A 22275-nucleotide genomic window follows, 5' to 3' on the forward strand; every position below is an offset into this window, starting at 1 on the left:
TATCTATAGCCTGTCTTTCTGGGGAGAATGAAATGATGATAATGATGATGGTGGCATGGCATTTTCCTGGAAGTAGCAATCTCATTGTCATGAGCTTGTTGTTCACTCCTTTTAGTAGGCTTTCAAGAATGTTGACTAGATTAGTTTTGATTGAAAAACCTACCCCAGCTTCACAGCATTCCTTTTCACTGGGGTCATTCTAGAAAAATGTGTATCCAGTTCTGACTTCAGTAAGCTGGACTTCATTTGCTAGCCTTGTGATACTCAGGGCTCCTATTTGGATACCTTACCTACTGAGTTCTCTAAAAACAAGAACTGATTTGTACATTTTTTTGGCCCCCAACACAAATAATAACAACAACAAAAAAGAACCTGACCATATAAAGTTCCTAATGTAGTAGAGATTATCAAGACATAAATTGAAAAGAAGATAGAGATATCAAAACAACTATAAACAAAGCCGGGGGGGAGGTAATAAAACAAAATGATGAATTAGATACAGACCCTACAAGAATTTCTATGAGAGTCGAAAAAAAGGGTTTTTCAAAATCGAAGAGGTAAAGAAAAATATGGGAAGAGATACCAGAATGATGAAAGAAAATTATAAAAAAAACAGTCAAAATTTGGTAAAAGAGGCACAAAATGCTAAAGAAAATAACACTTAAAAAGCAAATTGACCAAATTGTAAAGGAAGCACTGAATAATAATCCACTGAAAACAACTTCTTAAAAATAAAAATGGGGGAAAAAAGAGGTACAGAAAATTACTTAAAAAAATAATTCCTCAAAAATTGCAATTGGACAAGTGGTAGGTAATAACTTCATGAGATATCAAAAAACAATAAAGCAAACTCAGAATAAAAAAAAAATAGAAGAAAATATAAACTAGATCATTGATTGGAAAAACAATTGACCTAGATTGAGGAAAGATAATTTTAGAGACTAATGAATATGATAAAAGAAAGGGCATAGATACTGTTAAAGAAAACTACCCTGATATCCTTGAAACAATAGGTAAAATAGAAATTGAAGGACTTATGTTGAAAATGCTATCTGCCTCTGGAGAAAGAACTGATGGAATCTGAAGGCAAATTCAAGCATATATTTAAATTTTTTAAATTGTATTTTTCTTGAGGTTTTTGATCTGTATTTTCTTTTGAGACATGTCTAATAGAGAAATTTTTTACATACAATCTATATCAAATTTTCTCAACATGAGGGAAAGAATTCAGAACTAAAAATTTAAAAACATCGCTATTTTTTAAATGCAATTTAGAAATTTAAAAAAAAATGATGGTATAGGGCATATGGTATAGGGCACATGTAAAATGCATATACATACACATATTTGTGCATACACACATATATCCTAAATCCTTCAAATGTGTGTCATTAATTTAATTCAAGACCTGAGTTTTCAACTTAGCTCTTCATAGTCAATTGACTTTAAAACAAGTTACATACGTGCAACAAACAAGTTAATATATATTGATAGATTCTATTCAATATTTCATATTTGGGACTTCTCTCACAATTATTTAGGAAGATTAGCATTCAAATATAAGAGACTAAAAGCTTACCAAAAAGGCATTTTATGATTTAGCAGTTTTGAAAAATGAAAGGAATATTCTAATTACCTGAAGAGATTTTACTGTGTGTCAAGGAGTAGCTATATGCATATATTATGCAAATTGTTTTTCTTGGTAGATAAGATGAAAGGGTCAGAGGAATATTTGTCTTTAGTCTCTATTATTGGGGAGAATGAAATGATTTTTTGTAAGAAAAAACTATTTCATTAAGGAAACAAAGAAGAAAAACTATTTCAAGGAGTTAGAGGGGGTAATTCAAACTTTGATGGGCATTTGTAATATGAAGGAGTGTGACTTAGAGAAGGGAAGGAGAAGAGAAGGGAGGACTTTTTAACACAATAGGCATAGAAAAAAACAATATGAAAGTACAAATGGTCTAATACCTTCTCATATAAATTCATTTTTTAGCAAAAATTGTCACTGTTTATGCTGTCAAGTTCAAAGTGTAAGTAAGATGGCATAAATTCCTAACCTCATCCCCCAACTTTCTTTCTATTAATGAAGCCATCACCTTTCCTAGTAACCTTCTGAATTATATTTGATTCTCTTTTTTCCCCCAGGATCCTTTCATATGAATTCAATGCTTAGTTCTATTGATTGTACAATTATTTTTTACTTTTCCTTTCCATTTCCATTACCAATACCTTATTTCACTCATACCTTACCTCTGCTTGAACTATTCCTCTTTACAAATTTTCTTGATTCCAATCTCTCAAGTCATGGTGGCGATATATATTGCATCATGGACCTGAAGTCAAGAAGATATGTGTTCAAATGTAGTCTCAGACACTTGATCTACGATTCTTAGTAAGTAACATAATGTCAGACTTTTTTATTTTCCTCCTCCATAAAATGGGAGTAATAATAGCACTGGCATTCTAGGGTTGTTGGAAGTTTGAGTAAACATTTTTTATTGTTTTTACAAAGCTGTGGGGTTAAGTGACATGCCCAAGCTCACACAGCTAGGTAATTGTTAAGTGTCTGACAGCAGATTTGAACTCAGGTCCTCCTGACTCCACTTAGCCGCACCCCAATTAAAGTGCCTAAATTTAAGGAACTCATATTTTATCTGAATATAAGATTCAGATATAATATAATAATATTCTTTTAAATAGGAGTAAAATAGAAAAACACTGCTGCCTAACAAGGTGAGGATTACAAGAGAATAAGACAAAAGTTTGATTAATAATCTGAAACTTATGATTATAGAAAGGAAAATATTTTATCTATATTGTCAGCACTATAAAAACATTATAAAAATGGAGACTTGTGTAAATGTAATTATGAAATTCTGCAGACATTTCAATCAGCTGTCTTCTGAACAATATGTTAAGGGTGCACATACCTTTTTGTCCAGGATAATGAGTGCTGGCAAGCAATTGAGTCTACTTTATTTCTTTTTCTTTTTCTTTTTTTAGTTTTTTTTGCAAGACAATGGGGTTAAGTGGCTTGCCCAAGACCACACAGCTAGGTAATTATTAAGTATCTGAGGATGGATTTGAGCTCAGGTATCTCCTGACTCCAGGGCCAGCGCCCTATCCATTGCGCCACCTAGCCACCTAGCCACCCCTCTTCTTTATTTCTTATGCTTCCCAACCCTTTCATTTTGACTTAAGACTTTTGATTGGATCCAGGAGTTAGAAATCCAAACTCCATAATATTACTAACTTCCTATTCCGGTCAACAAATAAATATTTATAAAGTTTAAAGTGATATGCCAGACATTTTCTTATGAGCTAAGTATATAAAAAAGAAAGCAAAAGACAACTCCTGCTCTCAGTGAGTTAATTCCAGTTTAATGAGGGAGACAACAAGGATAGGGCAGTTAGAAATAATCAACAGAAGAAATGCATAGTATCGGAAAGATTCTTCTAGAAGGTGGGACTTTAGCTGAAACCTGAAAGAAGTCAGGGAATATAGGAAGCAGGAATGAACAGGGAGAGAGTTTTGCATGTGGCGAGTAACCTGTGAAAATGTTCAGATTTGAGAGTTGGAATATCTTTTTCAAGGAATAAGAATACAGATCCCCTGGAACAAAGAGTAGGAGGGTGTTGGGGGACGATGGTAGGAAAACTAGAAAGACAGGAAAGCACCAGGATATGGAGGACTTTAAATGCCAAAAAGAGGATTTTTATATTTAATGTTGGAGGTCATAGGGAACTGCTGAAGTTGATTAAATAAGTGAATGATGTGGTCAGACATGCATTTTAGGAAGATCAATATGACAAATGAGAAGATGGACCAGACTGGAGAGCGAGTTGAAGCAGGGAAGTCAGCAAGTTGACTTTTACAATAATGATGATGTAAGATAATGCAGATGTGTTCTAGAGTTATTATCATGTCAGAGAAGAGGAGGTTTTATATCTGAGAAATTAAAACGGTAGAAACAACTGGTCTTGACAACAAAATATATGTAGAAGATGAAAGAGAATGAACAGTTGAGGATGATAGCTGGGTTTGAGTCTGAGTGACTGAGAGGATGGTGGTGGCCTTGAGAATTATAATACTGTGCAGTCTATTTTCTTAACTTTTTGATTAATTGAAGATTTTCTTAAACTTCTACTGTCAAAATCAGATGATTACTTTCTATCCTTTTTAATAAATAAAATAATACAGTTTCATTTTGCCTATTTGGATAAAGTAAGGACACATAGGCCAATGTCCTGAGTTAAAAAACACACAATTTTACTTCAATTCTACTCCAACATTCATTGCCAGGAAGGCTTTATACATTCAGCATTCACTCCTTCACTAAGATTTGTCATTTTTAAAAAGTTTTTCTAAGATGCTAATAAGTATGAGAGTATTGTGTGAATTAAGTAGATATTTAAAGATATGAATTATTTAATGTTTCTTTTAGTTAAATATGGAATTATTGTTGCATCACTATTCTTTTTGTCGTGGAACTGAATTATATTTTAGCATGTAGATGATTGTCATTGGTATATTTCACACTGCTTTAATTAGAAATATTGTTGTTAGATTATAAAGGAAAATACTAGGATCATGGAATAAAGCAGTAAAATTATAGACTGGATTGTTTAAAGGTTACTTATGTGAAGGGGGTATGTGTCTTGGAAAATGCTGAAGAGTTTAACCAGGAAGATATTCTCTGGATTTTTGCCTTTTCATAATATTATGAAATGACCTTTGAATTTTGAATGAGAAATAATATACAGATAACTATGTAAGATATAAAATATTTAAAAACTTTATTACCATTGTAATGATTTAGTATATTATCACAGGATTAGCTAAAATACAAGCAAGGAGAGAAGCCTTTATAAATAAAATATAATTCATTTTCAAATTTCAATTGCCTAATTAGCAAAATGATTTATAAATCCAATTAAGGGCTCATTTACTTCAAGCGATACAACAGAATCAAGTACAACAAAAATTTTTTTGGTATTTCAAGTATCCAAGTCTTTACATGTGTTCATTTAAAACTATAATTCTTATATTTGTTTATGTATGAATTTTACTTTTTCCTATTTTGTCAGGCCATATTAGTATATCACATCTTTAAAAGAAGATGTGGTTTATCATGTTCTCCCAATGTTTTTGATTGCTATTTTTTTGTTTAATTGGACTCTTCTACAAAGAACTCTATTTTTGTTTGCAAGTATTGTTTTATTTTATTTCCATCTCTCAACATTTTCTGTTAGACACCATATCAATTTGATCCAGATTCATTCTTATCTTGGATTCTGAGAAGTATATTTCTTTTTGAATAAAGTTGAAAATTGACTAAGGCTTCAGGACAACTATTATTTTTGGACTTGGACATAGTTTTTTAATATATCATTTGCAATAGAGTCCAGATTTACCATTCTTGTCATTCTTTTGCTACTGAGCTAACTGGCATCTTAGTGAAACTTCTTGTTTAACTTTTCCAAGAATGTTTCAAATTTTCCTTAGGCAACTAATTAGGCATGCTAAAAATGAATGTTTTCTTCATTTTTCTTTCCTTCTTTCCTTCTCCTTTCCTTCTCCTTTTCTGCTCTTTCTCTCCTTCTTTCCTTCCTTCTCTCCTTTCTCTTCTTTGGTGATTTCTAAGATCTCAAAGCCCTTGTTGGGTTTTCCCATTCATTTAATATTTCACAAATGCTAGCTAGCATTAATATAGCTTTTAAGGTTCACAAAACTCATTGCAAATACTGTCTCATTTGATACTTGTAACAACTTTGAAGAAAGTTACTTTATTTCCTATTTGAAAGGGAGAGTGAGGAAGTTTAACTACTTTAAAATATTATCTCTGATCCTTACAACAACTCTGGGAGCTGTGTTATTGTTTTCCCTACTTTACAGTTATGGAAACTGAGTTGCAGAGGTAGTAAATGTTTGAGACCAAATTTGAATTCAGGTATTCTAGACTTCAGACACAAAGATCAATTATAAGATCATCAACATAGAGCTAGAAGGAATTCCATACATCTTATACTTTTTTTTCTATAATTATGCAAAAAGGAACAACCCTTATACAATGGAAAATCTGTTTTCTTTTGCTTTTAATATTTAATGGATAATAGGGCAGTACTATTATTTAATCTTCATTCTAAATACAGGAGAAGCTCATCTCCCCTTTTAGTCACATTTGGCCATGAATATGACTTTTCTTCCACTTTTCATACAAAGTCATCACTGACAATGTACTGATATGTCTTCTTTTTCTCCTTCATTATCACCATCGTGTTCATCTTTCTTATCTTCTTCATAATTAATTATATATATATATGATTTATTTGATCTTTTCCTTTTCAAAGCTCCTGAATTAGTCATTTATTGTATGTATTCATTTTGTAATCAGTATTATAATAGTTGTACCATTACTTAACAGTCAGATACTAATATAAGCAGTTTAGTGTTCAATGTTTTATCCATTATCTCTTCAGGTTTTATGTCTTTCATTTTGCCCTTAGTAATTTATTCAGTGGAAACTGCGTGGTATAATGGAAAGTAGATAAGCCTAGTGTAAAGAGTTCTTGGTTTCATTCACATCTCTGATATTCCACAACTTTGAGACATCAAATAAAGTACCTTTATTCTCACTAGGCAGAAGTTTCTTTATCTATAAGATGAAAGGAATGCCCACTAAGGTTCTTCCATCTTTGAAACTTTCTGATTCAAGTAGATATGAAGTGAATTCATGTTAAATAATTATAATGAAATAAAAATTCCAAAAATCAAAACATTGCACCTCTTCCATTTATCCTTAGCCATGGAATTTGCAACCCTGAATTTTTTAAATCAAAGATGGTTTCTAGTTATCTCATTAGTGTATCAACATAATGTTATGGTAGACAAATGGAACCAAGGCAGGATTTGGACTGCCATATTCCTGACTCTAAGGTTTATTCTGTATTCATATCTTGTCTCTCTCTTCTAGATTATAAGCTCCCTAACATTAGAAACTATTTAGTTTTCTAAAATTTCTACCTCTTCTAGTGCTAAGCATAATGATATATGCATATAGTCAAGACTTGCTAAGTACTTGCTGATGAATTGATAGCAGGAGTTTTCATATTGCATAATTTACATTCTCTCATAATAAAAGTGACATATGGTCTTTTTAGATTTTCTCTACTAAGAATACAAATGAAAATTTAAAGTGCAATGGGCATACTCTTGTGTATGTCGTGAAGTTAGTTTGCCACTTCATTTTTCATAGGCTATGGGAAAAAAATTCATTTTTTTTCAGTGAAATGTCTACACTAAAAGTAAGTTTAATTCATTACAAACACATTTGCTAAACTGTAAACTCCGAGATAGACACCTATTAAATGTTTTCTGAATGAATTGAATAAATAGAAAGAGGTACCTGTCAGTCATATTCAAAATGCCTAAATATTTTATAACAAATTTTTATTTCCCCATTCAGAGATGATGTTTTAAGGAAAACTCCACTTCATGAATAAATCATCATATTTTCAATAGTGATGACTTAAATGACTGCTTTTCTAACTTTCAACCAAAAATGCTGAGGAGAGATACTCTTAACAGAATACGTGAATGCATAGGGGCATGTGTGTATGTGTAAATATGGATGTCTCTGTAGGGATGTATGAATTCTCATGTATTTATAACCATAGTCACATGCCATTTTAAAGTTTAAAAATCCATTATCATAAAAAACCACAGATATAAATAGTTAATATACAGTTATTCATATTTTGTAGGCCAGGAACACATTCAGAGAAAGATTGTGGATGGTGGTATGTTATCAAGTAACAAGACTCCAAAGCTGGGTCTAAGTCTTGACATGACATTAGGGTTTATGACTCTTTTTTTTGCCCTGCCTCTAAATTGACATCAAAGTCAAATTCTGCATATAGCCCCCCATGCCAGTATAAAATACTCAAAAGTCTGAAATTTGATGGACAGCACTGAAATCCAAATATTAAGTGCTAGCTAAAAGTTTGAAAATTATTAAATCCTCATCAAGCCTATGCCTATGCCACTCTAGACTTCAATGGGAACATAGTCCCCTTATGAAATAGTGCTTGGGTAATTCTAGGATCTGTGATTCCACTTACATCAATGTTTCCTCCAAAAATGCAGAGTGCCACTCCCTATCATTTAGGAGATGTTCTAGTGAGTTTGTTATTATGATGAAAAATAAAATAAAATAGTAATTATTACCTCTAAGGAATGTCAACCTTTTAGTGATGAAGTTTTCTGAACCTATTTATTCTATCCCTCAAAGAAGAGATAAAGATTCTTTTGGGATCCTTTTAATTGGAAGTCCTGATAGTTCCAGATTATTATTTATATGAAATGATGCATTTGAAGGACATTGAAGAGTTGTTTTGTTTTTTTAATCTCTTAGTTTTGATGAAACAAGGATATTCAACTAGGCTACAATAACACTTTGCTTTAGCAGATTAGTCTTCCCTCATGTTCAGATGGAAAGATATCTTGGCAAATGGTCAGAAGGCAGCATATAGTGGCTCATGATCTTTAGGTACTTTTAGATTTTGAGTCCCATGTGAGTGGAACACAACCATAGAACCAAAGTTCACCAAGAAGCTGTATTGAGGGAGGAACAACTTAAGCCTTGCCTCAATCCCAGGGTCAATCAGATCCTGGCTATGGTGTCTTTTAGGACCTAACTCATTCTGAAAGGGAGAAGGGGAACCCACAAATCTCTATAAATTGCCTCCTAGCAGATATATTCAAAGACTTTATATTAGTGATGATTGGAAAAGTTAATATCTCCCCTATCATTTCATTTGAGAATTTGGGATTGTCTAATCATCTAAAGTGCTATATTTTTAAGATGCTAAAGTATTTTGTACATTCTACAGTATTTGATCTCAGCAACAATGCAGGGATATGGAAAAAGGAGGTATAATTTATAGTGGAGGAAGCTAAGGCTCAGAGAGGTTAAAGTTATTTGCTCCAGTTGACACAACAAAAAATTGGTAGGCATGGAATGTGAACCTAGGGCACTTGACTTTCAGTTCAGTCTACATTACATGCATACAGGATTCAGTCTTTTATGCCTTCTGGTCATTTCTCCTCTACTTTCTCTGACCCTTCATGCTTCTAAAACTTTTTTGTGTTGCTAGAATAAAGATTGAAGTTGAAGAGTTGGAAAGGGCAAGAATGTTACTGTTTCCAGAGTAGAAAATATTGATGATATGGGAGATGAGGGGCTGTAGAATGAGAAAATTTGAGAATAAATGGCTTATAGTGTTCAATAAGTACCTATTGATGTTCCTATTTAGTAGGTGATATTAAAGATAGATCATTGCTAAATATGAATTCCTTTTGAAGTTATCAAAAGAGAGAATGGAAAATAAAGTCTATACATTAGCACTTAGTGTCATATAATGAGTATTAGAGTAATAGCTGCATTTCCTTGAACATAAAGCAAACCTTCATAGAGATCATCAAAGCACTTTAATGATAAGGAAGGTGAGTCCCATATAATTTAAGAGGCTTAAAGGAAGTTCCCCCTTCTCCAAAATGATTTTCTGTAGCACAAAATGCTTATAATTCTCGCTTGAGATACTCCTTTTGGATCTTGTTGAGTCAATTACATCAAATAGAGTTATTAGATACCTACTATATACAAAATACTGCATCAAGTATTTAGGATACCAATAAATATATACAAAAGTCATCTGCCCCTCAGACTTTATTTATTTTGAGAGGAATAAGAGAAGCAAAATTTAAGGATTCAACATGTGAAGAAATTAGTAAAATCAAGATAATTTGAGGAATATGATAACAGCAAGAAAAAGATGAAAATGGAATCAGAATGTGAACTAAGCCTTTAAAGAGGCTGATATGAGGAAAATGTAGTCCAAACTATCTTTACAAGGTCCAGAGAAATTAATTTAAGGGAACATTGGTTAAGCCAGTGTAAACTGGAACTTGGAATAGGCAAAGGGGAATAATACAAAATATCTCATTAAATAGGTTTGAACCAAGTTGTGGAAGACTTAAAATTAAGCAATTAGTATTTTATCTTAGAATCAATAAGGGGTTACTGAATATTTTTAATCAGAGAAGGAACTTGGTCAGACTAGGGAAATACTGTGGAAAATTGAAAGAGAGAATAATAAACTAGGTGAACAATGAGAAAGAACCATTAGATAAATCTCAATGAAATATTTTGAGGGTCTAAAATAGTTATTGTCACTTGAGTGGATAGAAAAGGATCATTGTAAGAGATGTCCTGGTGGAAGAAACTTTCTGTGATTCCATTCACAAACAAACATTAAGTGCTGGCTAAGTGTCAATTACTATGCTAATTGGTGGGAATGCAAAGGGAAAGAAAAAAAGAAATCAATAACAAATGAAAGGATAGGGCTTGAAGAAAGAGACAGATATGACTTTAAGTTTGGTAAAGTGGCTGCTTGAAAATAAATGGCAACACCTTTAACAAAAATGAGCAGTTATATAAGAGTCAGGTTTATCTGAAAAGATGAATTTTATTGTAGACATAATGAATTTGAGATTCCAGTTTTCCATCTACATACAAAAATTGACAGATGTCGACAAAGGACAAGCTCTCAGAAGAGTAATTAGGACTAGAGAGATAGATGAATAAATAGATAGATAGATAGATGATAGATAGATAGATGGATGATAGTTAGAGATGATATGCATGGGTATAGAACTATAAATATAAAGATGGCAGTTGACTTTTCAGTGGCAGTAGATAAGGTTGCTAAAGGAAAGAATATACCTAAAGAACAGAATGATCTTGTAGGATTTTGCTAGTTAGTAGGTGAGACCTCAGAATTGTTCTAACAATTGAGTCTAACAAAGAGCAGTCACATAGCAGAATAATGAGAAAGCAGAATTGTGGGAACAAAGGAGGACAGTATCTAGAAGGAGCAAATATATAAATCAACAGTGTCAAAATCTTCAGAAAGATCATAAGCCATGAGAAATGAGAAATATCCATAAATTTTAGCTATAAAGAGATGCTTAAAATGCTTGAAGAGAGTAATTTCAAGAGTTCTGGCATCAAAAGTCAGATTGCTAATGGTTGAGGAATTATCAGATGATAGAAAATAGAGTTGGTTGTTATTAGGATTTTTTTCTCCTAGAAGTTTGATAGTGAAAAGGAAGAGTAATATAAAAAAATAGCTTGAAGGATTGAAAGGGTTAAGTTTTTAAGAATGGTCTTGATGGGTTCATATTTTGGCAATGAGAAAGGTAGTTTGAGAAAAATTGAAAATTTGAGGAAAGAAGAGGTAGAATTCAAGTGGAACAGGAACTCAAACATTCTCAGGGAAAGAGGAGAAAGAGTACTTTTTTCTCTTTTTTCTTCAAGAGAGTAGAACCAAAGAGAGAATGAGGAAGGATATAGCAATATTTTAAGGTGAGTAGCAGAAGAAGAGGAATTAAATTTTCCTGATAATTTTTCATTGCTTATGTGAGGAGGAAAAGTAGTACATGGGAATGACATGGAGACCTTTAGGTAGCAGGTTTGGAACAACCATTGCTTCAAAAGTCATTGAGGGGAGACTAATTTGATATATGGTTATTCTATTTAATGTTGTCCTTCACTGCTTACTCAAAATGACCTTAACCTTTACATGCATGTGGTAAAAAATACTCCATTGTTAAATGACCTTTTGCCTTCTGTGTCTTATTTAATTCCTTGTACATTTCATAGGTATCAATTTTTGTTATAGTTTTAAATGTATGCTATAATATCAAGACTATACCCAACTTTCTCTAGGCTATGTTTTTAACTATTATTTAATTATTTTTCATTATTGATTTAATTATGACAATATTATAAAGTTATGTTTTCTCATTCTTATTTCTCTTGGATTTGTCTTTTATCCTTACCCAAAATCCATTATAATCTTTTACCAGCCCAGTCAAAAGACCCTAAGTCTTATAATATCCTTACTGATTGACTTTTATATTCTTCTCATGAGTGTTTAAGTAAAGACTAACTGAACACCCATTTATCTAACATTAATCATTGGTATTCAGTGACTCAGTCTTATCTAACTCTTCATGACCCCTCTTGGTGAAGACAATAGAGTGATTGCCATTTCCTTCTCCAGTGGATTAAGGGAGAGGTTAAATGACTTTCCCAGAGTCACATATCTAGAGAGGACTTTTTGAATTTAGGCCCATCCACTATAGAAGCTAAAGTATAAATACAGTTGAATTGAATTTGATACATAATCTCTGACCTCTTGAAACTTCTAGTCTGCTAAATGAGTGGTCCTAAAGTGATTCCAAGGCTACGAATATCAATATTGACAAAATTAGAAAATCAAGTGACTAGGCCATTTTGACTATTATAAATTCCCAAATAGCTACAAAAGACATATAAAGGCTCTATCTGTATCCAGAAAAAGAAATAGAAATATGTATAGAATAACTTTGCATAAAATGTATATGTTTGTTTATACATATACATACATAAAACAGATACAGTTACATTTTTATGTTTGATGGTGGCTATTTGGGGAGAGTGAAGAAAAAAAGACATGATGAGTTTATCAAATGATAAGGTTTAGCAAATGGTACATAATAGAATTGCAGTTTTGTGTACAATTATGTTTTCCTTATTCTAAAATGTTAAGGAAATGCTTTTGTTTATTTCATAAATTAAAAATATAAAATTTTAAAATTTATTTTCTTATATTTACTTAATTAAAATTAATCCATTACATATTATTATCAATAACTTAGTTTTATAAAAATAGCTCTATTTTCTAAAACAATAAATAGTGGGAATAGAATTGCTTTGAAATTTTTGGATTCTCATTTCTGTTTTTGAAATCTGTTGCAGTATATTATTTTGTGCAAAGTAGAAGAAAATTTGGTCTCATATAGATATATTGTTGTAAAAGGGAGGAGTATTTTAATATGTAAATAACATCTTAGTGTCATTATGGTAATAGATTTGTCCTCAAAGACATCCTTGAAAATTTCTCAGAGAAGCCCCAGGGTTCCAAGGACCATATTTTGACAATTTTTATACGAATGTCAATTTAATGGTATATTTTGTTTCCATTTGAAAGTTGAATTATGCCTATGTATATACAATTTATGGTTCATAAAAGGCATGAAAGGAGAAAGCCCTTAGAAAAATGAATGACAGATTTTATCATGTATTTCGCAGTGTCCTATTTTTATTAAGTGTTTTTTATAAAAACAATAATATCTCTGTATTTTAGAAAGTAGAAGAGAAAATCAAGTTACTGAAATGACAATTAGTAGCACATTTGTTTTGCTTTCTATCAGAAGTCATAAAAACCTGAAAGTAAGAAAAAAAATGTAATGTAATTAACAATCAAATGAGTCAGAGTTGGAACAGGACTTCAAAAATCAATAATTCCTATGTCCTATTTTCAGGAAAAGATTGCTAGTGACCTTGGAATTAAGAGACTAACTCAGAGTCATAGGGGTCAAGATGGGTATCCAAGTTCTGTGAAAAGTCAGGCTTCACAGTAATAGATGAATAAAAAATACAGTTCAATATTAATTAACTAAGATAATTGATTTTTAAAAGCTTTCCATCATATGAAAAGAGATACTCACACACCATATGGCAGATTCAGTTATGATCTTTGTGAAGATGACTCCAAATTAATTCCTCCAATACCAACCTCTACCTGATCCAGATGAAGTACCACATTTACAATTTTACCTGGGCATTTCCATACGAATGTCCTCTTATCACCCCACTCAATATATTTTAATATAAACTTATTATCTTTCTCACAAGACTTCCTTGATTCTTTTAAAGGTATAACTTTTCTCCTACTATGGTTCTTGTTGAAATCTTTTGGTACTGTCTGTGACTTTTCTGCATCTCTTGCCTCCTTGAAAGTTTTGCCAATTCTTTTCTTTCCTTTTCTATTTTTATAGTATGTTTTCTCTTGTTCTTCTGCAGCAGGCTGACTTTTCTGAACATCCTTGATTTAATCAAAATCTACTTCCTGAGATTTAGTGATCACTGACTTCTGCCCAAATAACCCCAAATGCCAGTCAAACTTGGCTACTCTATATTGCCCCTAAATACCACACATCTGTGTTCCACATCTGTCTCACCAGGACTGACCTCTGTATCAATTCTCTACCCATCTTTGCTACCCTTTAAGACCCAGTTTTTATAGATCACCTAGGTTATAAAGTAAATTCTTGTCCTTATAAACTCTTAAATAGAACACATATGTTATGTACATTATAATGCTAATAGATAGGAATTATGAATTATAATTTTTGTGTGTTTTATAAGGAACACAGAATACCATATCTCATATATGATAGGCAATTGAGTGATATTGTCTAAATTTTGAAACATACAACAGAAACAAGAAGTTATAAAGGAAGGAAGGAGTGACAAAGGGAAATATCCCACAAATGATCATTAAAGTCTTCAAGCACTATAAGGGTACATTTTTTTTGCTACCAAATGAAATTGAATTTATTACAATAGTCTTTTAAAATCTATTTTGGTTAAATAAATCTTTTGCTTTTATATATCAATTTTCAAATATTTCTTTATAAGTTTTGAGTTCTATTTTCTCTCTCTCTGTCCCTTCTTCCTTCCCCAGGAGGAAATTAATTTTATATAAACTATACATGTGAAATCATATAAAACATATTTTATATGGTCATGTTGCAAAAGAAAACAGGAAAATAATTAACAAGAAAAATAAATTATGCTTTTCAATCTTTTTTCAAAGTTCATCAATTCTTTCTCAGGTTGTGGACAGCATTTTTCATCATGGACCTTTGGTCTTGGATAATTTCTCTTGATGAGAGTATCTAGGTCTTTCACCAATGATCATTCTTACATTATGGCTGTTACTATGTCTAGTGTGATTCTGCTCATTACACTTTGATGAGTTCATATAAGTTATTCCCAAGCATTTTTTCTGAAACGATAACATTCATCATTTCTTATAGAAAAATAATATTCAATAATAATAATAATAATAATAATAATGATAATAATAATAATAGTAATAGTAATAGGATGCTCAACCATTCTCCAGTTGATGGGCATTCTCCTTGATTTCTGGTTCTTTGCCAAAATAAAGATCTGAGATATATAAATTACATAGAGCTTTCTACAAATAGGTACTTTTTCTCTCTTCTTTGACCTCTTTGGGATACAGACCTAGATGATTAATTGCTCTTCAGTATTAGTTCCAAATTGTTCTTCAGAATAGTTCGACTAATTCACAACATCACCAGGAATGCATTTATTGTAGGAATTTGTTAGAATTAAGTGTTTGTCCATTTCAAACCTCCCTCCCCTGCCACTTCCATTTTCCAAAATATCCCTGCCTCTCTCCTACCATTGAACAATCTTTTTAACTAATAAAGAATAAAATAAAACTAATAAGCAAAAAAATCAATTTAGCAAATGCAATCTATAATTACATAAAGTCTGACAGTATCCACATTATACCCCCCCTACAGTTCTCTACATTTGAAAGGCAAAACCTATCTCTTTGAATTCTAGTAAAGATAGTGCTCTGTTGGGAGTTTAAATATCAGCAATAAAATTTTGTCCATTCTAAAACAAGACACTCTTCTAGAACAGCAGAAAGCTCAACTATTTTCTAATTATTCAATTCTTTTAGCAAACATTTATTAAGTGCCTACAGTGTAATATGGTTAGAATAAATGGGAAGTGTGACTAGGTGAGAATAAGAGATGGAATTTGATAATACAGAGCATTTCAAAATGTATTCTATTAGGAATGTCCCAAATTCTTAGTATTTTAAATTTTAATTGCTTAAACATCTGTTAGGTTTAAATACTTAAGGTTTCCATAACACTTTACCTAGGGCCTGCATTACATTCTTATATTAATAGCATATGAAGGGACACCTAGGTGGTGCAGTGAATAGAGCATCAACCCTGGAATCAGGAGGACCTGAGCTCAAATCCAGCCTTAGACACTTAATAATTACCTAGCTATGTGACCTTGGGCAAGTCACTTAACTCCAGTTGCCTTGCCAAAAAAAACATGGTACAAAATGTAATCTGAAGTACAAGGGGGAAAAGGTCTTAACTGACTAGAAAAAATAGAAGCTTTGAGTTATGCTTTAAATGATGTTAAGTATTTTACAAACAAAGAAGGGAAGGAAGAACAGTCTAAGCATAAGGTAGAACTTAAGCATATAGATTCAGAATTGGAAAAACATAAGGTGAGACTTGAGGTCAGAAAGAACTAGTTTCCAATGTTACTTCCGAGATATGCTATGTGTCTGTCCAATAGTCACTTAGCTTTACAAGCTCAGTTTCTTTGTGTTTTTTAAATTAATTTATTTTTATCTACATGCACAAGTATATTTTCAAGTTACAAAATTTCCTTCCACCCTCCCTTCCCACTCCCCCTCCCCCCCAGCAGCCAAAAAGTCAGGTTAGCATTATACATACATATTTTTGATAAATATGTTTACAGATTGGTCATTTTCATTATGAGGAATTAAGATTGAGGGAAAGTCATCATAAAAGATCATTTTTATAAAGTGTTCATCAGATTCTGAATGGTTTTTTTTTGTTTGTGTGTTTTTTTTTATTTTGTTTTTCTTCCTCTAGATTGAGATAACATTGAACATATTTCGTCTAATACAGTTGTCCTAGCTCTCTGAACTGCTGAGAGGAGCTGCTTCCATCAAGGTTGTTCATCTCACAATGCTGTTGTTAATGTGTACATTGTTCTCTTGGTTCTACTCACTTTGCTTGGCATCAGATCCTATAATGCATTCTAGGCTTCTCTAGAGTCTGACCATTTATGGTTTCTTATAGAACAATGGTATTCCATAGTATTCATATACCATAACTTGTTCAACCATTTCCCAATTGAGGGGCACCCCCTCAATTTCCAATTCTTTGCCACTTGAAAAAGAACTGCTATGAATATTTTTGAACATATGGGATTTTCCCCTTCTTTCATACTTTCTTCTGGATATAGTCCTAGAATTCTAATTGCTGGGTCAAAGGGTATGAAAAGTTTTATTGCTCTTTGGGCATAATCCCATATTGCTCTCCAGAAAGGTTGGATCTATTCACAACTCCACCAGCATCAATGTTCCAATCCTTCCAACCTCTCCAGCATTGATCATTTTCTCTGTTTCTCCTCTGCCAGTCTGATAGATGAGTTTTAATTTGCATTTATGTAATCAAAAATGATTTGAAGCATTTTTCATTTGATTATATATATACATATATACATACACACACACACACACACACACATATATATATATATATATATATATATATATATATATATAGAGAGAGAGAGAGAGAGAGAGAGAGAGAGAGAGAGAGCTTTAATGTTTTCATTTGAAAAAAAATTCTGTTCATATCCTTTGACTATTTAGCAATTGGGGAATGACTTGTCACCTAATAAATTTGATGAAATTCTTTATATATTTTAGAAATTAGACCTTTATCAGGACTCCTTGTTGTGAAGATTCTTTCTGAGCTTTCTACTTTCCTTCTAATTTTGACAGCACTGATTTTATTAGTGCAAAACCTTTTTAATTTAATGTAGTCAAAATCATTCATTTTGTAGTTTATAATGTGCTCTAATTCTTGTTTGGTCATAAATTTATCCTCTTTCCATAAATCTGATAGAGTATTTCTTAGGCTATTAATTTATCTATAGTGTCACTCTTTATATCTAAATCCTATACCCATTTTAATCTTATTTTGGTATACAGTGTGAGATGTGGATCTATGCCAAGTTTTTGTCATATTATTTTACAGTTGTCCCAGAAGTTTTTTTCATATAGTAAGTACTTATCCCAGAAGCTGATGTCTTTGGATTTATCAAAATAGAAGCTTCCTGTCGTCATTTACTGTGGTTTCCTTTGAGCCAATCCTAATCCATTGATGTATTACTCTATTTCTTAACCAGTACCAGGCAGTTTTGATGACTATCACTTTATAGTATATTTTTAGATCTAGTAGAACCAAGTCACCTTCCTTTACATTGCTATTCTTACCCTTTTGTTGCTCCATATAAATTTTGTTATGATTTTTTATACTTGGTTAAGTAGTTATTTGGTAGTTTGATTGGCATGGCACTGAATAAGTAATTTAATTTGGGTAGGATTGTCATTCTTATTATATTAACTCAACATAGTCACGAACATTTAACAGATTTCTAATTATTTAGATATGACTATTTGGGTGAAAAGTGCTTTATAATTGTGTACATACAATTTCTAGGTTTGTCTTGTGAGATATATCCTCAAGTATTTAATGTTGTCTATAGTTATTTTAAATGGTATTTCTCTTTCTATCTCTTTTTCTTGGGCTTTGTTCATTTATAGACATGCTTATGACAGTTTCTTCATTTTTAAAATAGAGATAAGATGAGCTGTATGAACGAACAGAGATGCCTTCTGGGTTATTTCCTATAACTTCTTAGGGACTCAATTTCCCTATTTTCAAAATAAAGGAGTGAAATTAGATCACTTTTAAGTTCCTATTCATCTCTGAAGTTGTGATCCTGGGCAAGGAAATTTTCAAATACATCCTACATAGAACAGTAACCAAAAGTTGTTTTGTTGTTGTCATGCATTCTCAAAGAGTATGAAAATGCTATCTCTATGTTGCCGGAAAGATAAAGTGTGCATATGGTTGATCAGACCAAGACAAATTTTGGAGGCTTTACCCCAGACTGGACACAGTCTAAAAGAACATTGAAATGGAGATGTCACTAATTTTGCACAACTCATGTTTCATTTGAGCTGCTACAGTTCTTTCACAGGTAGATTAAATCAAAGAAATATTTATTTAATGTTCTTCATTGATAGCATTGATCGTAATCAGGTGGTGCCTTGCTCAAATCATTTCCCCTCGATGGATGGTATCTTGTTCACATTACAAGTATGAGCATATTAAAATTATTTAACAGGTTCAGATGTGAATGTAGTAGAACTTGAACAGATTACCTTAGCAGAAAACTCCATTCTGGCATGTTATCACCATTAAAATCATGATTAAATAACATTTCTTATGTGTCTTTCAAATTATTTTGTCTCCAGATAATCAAAATTTTCCAGATTTCTAATATAATTAACTGGTGTAACTTGAGTGATTCTTTTTTCTTCCCTAGGCCTCAGGATCTTCATTTTAATATGAAAGTGGTAGACTAGATAGACGCTGAGGCCCTTTCTATCTCTGAATCTATGACCTTTATCATGATCTCTATTAAACCTGAAGAACTTATTGTCATAATTGTTGTTCTCATTTATATTTTGTCTGATCAATATAAATTACCCATTTTTCTCTTAATATAGGAAAAAACAAGAATATTATTTTCATAACAATTACTTATAGCAATAAAATAAGTCTTTAGACATTTTTTACATTTCTTCATTTCATCAAACAATATCTAAACATTTATACATTAATATTATTATACTTCATATTGATAATATTTTGATGTATTTCATAATATGGATTAGCTTTTTTATTTGAATATCTGTAGCAAATTTCATAATTTTAATTCAAAGCTAATTACAGCAACCACAGAAAGAGACAGGAAAGAATTAGAATTCTAGACTCTTAAAATTTGTTTTAGGTTTATAACTGAAATTGTGAAAGAGTAATGGTATTTTAAAATGAATTATAAAAATATTCTTCCATTTAGAATATCTGTCAATAAGTTATTTATGTAGTGGGGAAAAATGATATTTTTGATATTTCATTCAAATCAATCACAAAAAAGTCATTTAATTATATTTGTTGGCTAATATCTTATTATAATCATATGGAGGGGAAAGAGTTTAGCATTGAATTTCATATTCCTCACAGTCCTATGCATCTTACAGACTTGCAATAAGTATTTGAGTGAGTATCCGTTTGTGTAATAGTCTGGTTGTGGTTTCACTGTCTCCCTCCCCTTCCCCAAAGTTCTTTTAGAGATACTATAGACTCTCATGAATAATATGCTGAATTTTCTTTAAATGAAAGGAGATAACCAGTAGGTTTCCTTCTCTGCCTTTGGGTCTGACATGCTATTCTTTCTTCTCTTACCTGTGATCAGAATATCTGATTGTATATCCATAAGGAATTTTAAAAATCTTAGATCTTAGCTTAGTCAAGATAGATTTATTACTGAAAATTCATTGCTATAGCATGCCAGAATTTTTTGGACTGCTGCCTGTGATTATACTTTAACACTTTGGGGATTAATGATAAATTTGTCATACAAATTCTTTTTATATTCTGATTCACTGGAAGGAGTGTAGTAGGTAAATTTTAATGCCAGATAACAAAAGAAGGACTTGAAAGAGCTTTCACATTACTTACATCCTTACAAATTGTTGTTGACTTGGGTTGTTGGTCTCTCTTTTTCTCCCTAGATATGTTACCACAAAGCATACCACTACATCAGTATCATATAAAAGACTTTTTGAATGTATCTCCTGTGTCTGAGCAGGGAGATGACACCTGACACTGACAAATGTGCTGTTGTGGACCTTAAAGACAATTTACTGTATTTTAATACACTTTGGGGATATTATGAAGAAGTATGCAGTAAAATTCAGTAGAATTTCTTTTGCTTTTTTTCTTTTGAAATGGTGGCAAAGGATATGTTCCTCTCCCTACAACTAGCCCCTCATTTTCTTCAAAGTACAATGTAGGTGTTGTCTTTTATGCAGGCTTTTTATATTCTTTTGTTAATGCTCTTGGCCTCTTGAAATTACTTGTAAATAATTTATATTAATTTATAGATATTCACATTGTATTCCTATAAAACTCTATTTTGTTTTTATGTACCACGAGTGACTACCACATATGATTGGTACTTCAATAAATATTTGTTTAATTGAATTGAAATCCATTTAACTTCCCATTTGGTTTTCCCAAATGCATCTATCATACATTTAAGCATCTCTTCCATCTTTTACTGAAGTCCAAGAAATTAAAGTATCCTGTGTAAATCTTTAGTTACTATTGTGCCATTTAATCACCAAGCTCATATGTAACTTTCCACAGGAAAGAAAATCTATCCAGAATTCTAATTTTTCCTTTTATTTAATAAATTTTATTCCCTTTGATACCATAGTTATGCCATTTGATGAAAAAATAGGATGGAATAAAGTTCACATGGATTAGAGGAAAAAGGAAAAGAATTTATCTCATTGGTATTCCAACTTTGTAGGAAATTTTAGAGCTCATTATAATTTTCTAATTAGTCTCTGGGGGGCATTCATAGACAATTGAGGCCTCATTAATTTGTCTTCTTCTTGTAACATTCCTTTTGCATATTCCATTATGGAAACAAGAAAAAAGTGATGATATATGTTAATGTATTTTGCAGATGTTGCAACAACCTATCCAGATAAGAAGTCTGTCTTAATGTATGTCACAACACTCTTCCAAGTTCTGCCCCAGCAAGTAAGCATGGAAGCCATTCAAGAAGTAGAAATGTTGCCAAGGCCATCAAAAGGTCCTCAAGGAGAACATTTTCAACTGCACCATGAAATGCACTATTCTCAGCAGGTAAGTTCTGACAGATTGTTGCACCTCCTTTTACATTGATTGCTATCTAGCATCCTAATTTATTTAAAAAGTGATATTATACATATCTTTTATTTTATCATGCTAATGGGCAATGTTTATAAAACTATAATTTATATTTCCAAAACCATTAAAATATTTTAGTTAAATGTTTTTATTGTACTGTCAGAAAAGTGGAGCAGAATACCTTCTTCTAATTGTATATACACGCCAAGAAACAGGACAAAATGTTTTCCATGAATTTAGTAGTACATATGCAGATCTCACATTCTGTCAAGAACACCAAGGTCAACAAATATGTTCCATTTATACATCTTATATAAATTCATTGACACAATAGTAAAAACTTAATTTTAAAGGATGAGAGGCATCATGTTAGAATGGGCAGAGATTCATTCCCTACACCAGAAAGACACAGGTCCAAGTACCACAAGATTTTTGTGGAACCTTGAGTGCCCTTATATCTCTCTAAGAAAACAGAGAGGGAGGCAGCTAGGTGGTGCAATGAATAGAGCACCAGCACTGGAATCAAAAGGACCTGAGTACAAATCTCCCCCTCGGACACTTGACACTTACTAACTGTGACTCTAGACAAGTCACTTAACCCCAATTGCCTCACCAAAAAAAAAAGGAAAAAAAATTCTAGAGCAGTTTGTGACTGCTAGCTAGGTGAAGACAATGTCTTCCTT

General features: G+C 31.9%; 1 protein-coding gene across 1 annotated transcript in view; it reads left to right on the top strand.

The window, feature by feature from the left end:
• The window catches only part of DMD (dystrophin), a 2282785-nt gene that overhangs the window by 564161 nt on the left and 1696349 nt on the right, over positions 1-22275 (top strand). Inside the window, exon 9 of the mRNA XM_074220296.1 lies at positions 21387-21568. Coding sequence (XP_074076397.1) covers positions 21387-21568 — 182 coding nt within the window. The remainder of the gene's footprint in view (positions 1-21386; positions 21569-22275) is intronic.

The sequence above is a fragment of the Macrotis lagotis genome, chromosome 1 (genome assembly GCF_037893015.1).
Source record: "Macrotis lagotis isolate mMagLag1 chromosome 1, bilby.v1.9.chrom.fasta, whole genome shotgun sequence".
Lineage (NCBI taxonomy): Eukaryota > Metazoa > Chordata > Mammalia > Peramelemorphia > Peramelidae > Macrotis > Macrotis lagotis.